At 42.5% G+C, this 5,092-nt stretch overlaps 1 protein-coding gene across 1 annotated transcript; it reads right to left on the bottom strand.

Moving 5' to 3' along the window:
- Positions 1-352: 352 nt before the first annotated feature.
- Positions 353-4,833, bottom strand: LOC119978700 (parvalbumin beta 3-like). The gene is made up of 5 exons (XM_038820511.1): positions 4,714-4,833; positions 4,133-4,200; positions 3,415-3,541; positions 1,376-1,485; positions 353-439 (listed from the first exon to the last, which is right to left on the bottom strand). The coding sequence occupies exons 2-5, from the start codon at positions 4,191-4,193 to the stop codon at positions 414-416; spliced, it is 324 nt and encodes a 107-aa protein (XP_038676439.1). The 5' UTR covers positions 4,194-4,200; positions 4,714-4,833; the 3' UTR covers positions 353-413.
- Between the last annotated feature and the right edge of the window lie 259 nt (positions 4,834-5,092).

The raw sequence follows: 5,092 nt of genomic DNA, 5'->3' as shown, positions 1-5,092 counted from the left end.
TATTTCAACTTCTCAACATTCAAACCATTGGAAGTATATGCTTTTTAAAATTTAAATTATGCTTCCATATCTAACCAAATGCGGCAGTAAAAGGAGAACAGCATTCTAATCCATCCAAAGGACTCAAGTAAGCGAGTCGAAGAAATTACTTTCAATAGTGATCTTTATTAATTTGGGAATTTGGCGATTTGAGGCTCGTTCCACAATTAATATATCAAACAATAAATATCATTTAGGCTGCACAGAAAATGCTCTGTTAAAAAGTTCCAACATAGGAAACTACATTTAGACATTTATTCATGTCATTCAACTGTATCAAAATGTATAAATAAAAACGTGCTTGCTATGTGTGATGATAGTAAAGATGTCTGAATGGCTCAGCATTGAGAGAATGGCCTTCTGTTTTCATTCCTTTATGCTTTGACCATGCACTTGAATTCTGAAACATAAACAAAGAGTTTCAGAATGAATGCTTTTGAAAACTAAAGTGACATTTTCAAAAGAACTTTACATGTACAAAGTTTGCCTTTGTTCCAAATCATCAGCTTAACATGAAACATTGCCTTTTCACTTGCCTTAAGTCCTCTGATTGCACTCCACATTAATTTCCTGGTGTAGTGTTGGCTTCACCCAGATTTGACTCCTGGTCTGAGTTGAGTTTTACCTTATCTCAATTAAGGGTGGGGAGGTTCATCAGTGGCATTATAATGTCACTTAGGCTCTCTCTCCCCACCCCCCCTTGCCCCTCATTTCCCAGGATAGGGAGCAGATATATAATGAGCCAGGGCTCCTGTGCTCAACCCTATTTGGTGATCTTTACTGGCAAGTGCAGGAAGGATAGAATCCAAATTTTTCTGCATGCTCAAGCAAACCATCAATTTTGAAGAATGCAAGATTCTGAAGGGGCTTGACAAGGTAGATATTGAGAGATGTTTTCTAGCTGGGAAATCTAGAAACATGGGACACAGCCTCAGGATAAGGGGTTGAGATTTTAGGACTGAGATAAGGACACATTTCTTTGCTCAGAGAGTTATGCATCTTTGTGACTGGCAATCACACAGGATTGCGGATGCTCCATAGAGCAGGGTCAAGGGGCTGAATGGGGTACTTTTGTTCCTATTTCTTATGGTCTTCTGTTATTAACACTCAAATGTCTAGTTCGCAACCAAAGAATACTGAGATACAGGCCATAGAACAAACGTCAGTGGCTTCAGGGCAGGAAGATTATAAAGATGGAAAAGAAATAGATTTACAAAAGCTATTATAAAGGAGAAGTGAATTTACTACTCCACACTATTATAGACCACTCAACACTATCTTTGCTCATTACTAGCATTCTGCAGAAAAGTAAGTTTTGTCAAAGTGCAGAACGCACCATCAACTCCGATCTTGCCATCATGGTCACTATCTCCAGCATCAAGGAAAGCCTTGGTCTCAGAATCATTCAGTGTCCTTGCAGTGGCAGAAAAATTCTGCAGGAAGAGTCTAAAAGCAAGAAAAGCAACCAAGTAAATAACCTACAACAGTGACTTCCCATCAAACGCGATCCATGTGTACCCTGAGATTGATGTGCTATATCGATGCAAGCATTGTATTGTTGCACATTGATTAGAAATATGATATTAGATAGGCCTCAATCATGGTGGCATTCAAAATTAGTGTTTTAAATATTCATACATCTGTTCACTTAGAACCCATGCAAAGTGCTTTGTATTGTGCACATTTCTTGCAACCTTATTAATTATATATCCCCATTTTGAGCAATGCCACAGGACATCTGCTAGCCATGCAGAGAAATTGAGATGTATCAATCATGTCTGAGTGTCATTTTGTCACACACAGTGCTTAAAATATTACCAAACAAAATACAACCAATCCTATCCAATCAACAGACTATGCCCGGCAATAGAGTATATATTTACAATTGACCTCAGCATAGTCTTAATAGCAATTAGTCTCTGAATGACCAAATGCTAGTGTGAACCGATTTTTAAAGAACATATCCTTCTGTGTTGAAAGAATTCTCAGATAGTCTCCATTACAGCTCCCTTTTTACCAGCTTTATCGATCTCATTGGGCCTGTGCGAAAGTTTAGGCACACTGGGCAATTCTACATTGCCCCAGAAGGAGCATTTGGGTGCAGCCAGCAGCATAACTTGCTGCACAGTCTCCCACCGCCCGGCAGCAGGTAAGAGATGACGAACGATCATTGGGGTTTCAATTCTCATTTTCATTTCTGGAATTGGTATCGAAAGAATGCCAAGGTGACGTGTGATCAACTAATTCCCCAAATTTAGAGATTACATATACAGGGGTTTTACCTATCTGGTCTGATTGAAGCTTTAAATTATTAACTGGAACAAATAGGGTTGAGAGAGAGAGAAAGAAAAAAATCTCCGGGTGTTGTGATTCAATGTTCCCGTTGGCAGCACAGCCCCACCAATGGGTTTCGCAGCGGCATGGGGTGGTTACAATGGGAAATCCCACTGCCAACCGGCAGGATGATAGAATCCCGCCGCCAGGAAAAGGCACGGGCCGAGAAGCACTGGAAGATCGGAAAATCCTGCTTTATTGAATCGGGCCTAGTCTATGAATTAAGACTGAGGCTGGTAACACCCCCACACAAGAAGGGTGGTAAAAGTTTGGAACTCTCTTCTGCAAACAGCTGTTTATGTTAATTCCATAAATTGTTGAGTTTAAATCTAATATTGATAGACTGTTGTTAACCTAATGTATTCAGGGGTTCTGGGGCAAAGTGTGTCAGGTCCCCAACAGGCTGGGTGGGGGGCACCTCTGTTATGTTTTCTCTCCTATTGTCAAATTGCATTAATGTTAGAAAGTAGTTGCGGGCAGCACAGGGGCGCAGTGGTTAGCACTGCTCCCTCACGGCGCCGAGGTCCCAGGTTCGATCCTGGTTCTGGGTCACTGTCCGTGTGGAGTTGGCACATTCTCCCAGTGTCTGCGTGGGTCTCACCCCCACGACCTAAAGATGTGCAGGCTAGGTGGATTGGCCATGCTAAATTGCCTCTTAATTGGAAAAAATGAATTGGGTACTCTAAATTTATTTTTAAAAAAGAAAGTAGTTTAGGAGGAGAGAAAAGAAAAGGCAAATCTGATGAGGGCACCTCATTTTCAAAAATAAATATACTAAAGAATGAAGACTGGGTTGGGGGGCGTATTTTATCAGAGCCAAGATAAAGCCATAAATGTTCAGAAAGGGGTGTCAATCATCTCTCTGCTTCAAGGCATTCCAATATTCTGGTAGCAGTGTCAAAACCCGGGGCAAGGCATCCATTACTATATATATTTATATATATATATATCAGGTGCACAGATATGATGAGATCAGCAATGAGTATTCAACATGCAATCTATCAATAGACACTGTGCAGCAAAGTAAAAGTGGGTTCCTACTTCAGTTCATCCACTTCAATGAACCCACTCCGATCCTGGTCGAGGATGTCAAAAACTGTTGCGATTTCGGCATCTGTTTTCTTGCTGAGGCCGCTGAGTGCGAAGAATTTCTTGTGATTGAATGTCCCTGCGATGGGGAGGGAGGAAGAGGAGAGAGAAACATTGCAAGAGAAAGAGACGATCAAAGAACACTCCTGTAGCAATGAAACCCTACCACTTGCTAAACAAGAAAAGAAAACCTCACCACCCGAGGTAATATTTGAATGGGATCTACCCCACCCCTACCCTCAACCTCACACAATCAGGCTCATTCCTGCAGACTAATGAATCCATTAACTTTTTGCCAATGGTACATCCCCTTTACCTTCCTTAGACCTGGATTAATATCGCCTCCAGTTTTCTAAAGGTTAGGAAAAACCATGTGCATGGGGAGGCGGGTTGCAGTTTGGGAATGAGGATCCCTGCCCGGGAAGTGTCCCTTGTCTGTATCATTGATATCCTTGTCTGTATCATTCCCGTACCAGCTTACCCGAACAGGCGCCGGAATGTGGCGACTAGGGGCTTTTCACAGTAACTTCATGCTTGTGACAACAAAAGGTGATTATTATTATTATTATACAAAACTGCTTCATATTTCTCAGAACAACACATCTGACCCCAACAGTGAAACATTAGTGTCAGCCAAGCTACTGCTTAAGAAAAGAATGAAATACTTCACCGGCGCAGTCAGCCAGGGCTTTGTCGATGTCACCAGGGTTGAGTACGGTGCTCATAGACATGGTGATACTGGAAAATAACAATGAAAAGGGTCAGTCACTCACTGGTGGCTCCTGTGCATTCCCTAGGGGCACAATAACCTTTGCTTAACTCCTGTCTACACCTCCTGATCAAGTGTCCCGTTATTTTTATACATAGGAGTGAGATTAACGCAGCATCGTATCTCCTCCGCTTGCATGCGCCGTTTCTTGGCCAATGGAGCCTTGTTTGTCCCCCTTTTCTCGGGATGGGCGAGCAGGAAGGAAGTCGAAGGAGTTCAGCGCCGACTTTCTCTGGAGGATGGGTGGTCAACGTTTAAACTCCCAGTGGTAGCAGCCGCCAACTTGCAAAAAGCTTCCCCACCCCCACCCCAAGTGTCCACAGTTAAATAGACAGTCCAAAGCTGAAGAAGCTCCGAAGACCCAAGCAGGGCTTTTCTTATGGGTGGCTGGTTGGTTGCTTGGTGGGTCGGATGGTCTGGAAGCCTTGATTCCACCTTGGGAAGACCTGGAGGAAGATTGAGAGGAGGCTGGTACAACTCACCTGTTCTGTAGGTCTTCTCCCCTTTGCAAAGGCGAATCAGGAGGTGAAGAGAGCAAGTGCAGCGCACAGCTCTGATCTGAGCTGCTCTTTATATACACTTCAATTTGCCAGGCGTTTGCAGAATTCAAATTTCAGCGTCATCACGGCTCCTTGAACACGGAGCAGGGATCAGTGTCAAATGAACTTACCAGCTAATCACTTTCTTCAGCCTATTTTTATCTGAATAGAATGTATATTTAATAATGATCAATAACATCAGAGCTCCAGCTCTACTCCGTACACAGAGCGTTGTAACTGGTTGTTGGAAGAAATTAAATATTTTAAAAAGGGATAAATAAAAGATGATGATAGAGAGGGGGGAATAAAAACAAGTCTTATG

Source organism: Scyliorhinus canicula, chromosome 15, assembly GCF_902713615.1.
Source record: "Scyliorhinus canicula chromosome 15, sScyCan1.1, whole genome shotgun sequence".
NCBI classification, from domain to species: domain Eukaryota; kingdom Metazoa; phylum Chordata; class Chondrichthyes; order Carcharhiniformes; family Scyliorhinidae; genus Scyliorhinus; species Scyliorhinus canicula.
Note: the sequence above shows the minus strand (reverse complement) of the source record. Positions and strands in the feature narration are given on the sequence as shown.

What these genes read in the sequence shown, in the direction of transcription:
- LOC119978700 (XM_038820511.1), bottom strand. Translation starts at nt 4,193, where the DNA reads ATGTCTATGAGCACCGTACTCAACCCTGGTGACATCGACAAAGCCCTG. An exon ending in AGCCCTGGCTGACTGCGCCG is followed by an intron (nt 3,542 to 4,132) that starts GTGAAGTATTTC and finishes TCCCCATCGCAG; the next exon opens with GGACATTCAATCACAAGAAA. An exon ending in TGGCAAGATCGGAGTTGATG is followed by an intron (nt 440 to 1,375) that starts GTGCGTTCTGCA and finishes TTTATGTTTCAG; the next exon opens with AATTCAAGTGCATGGTCAAA.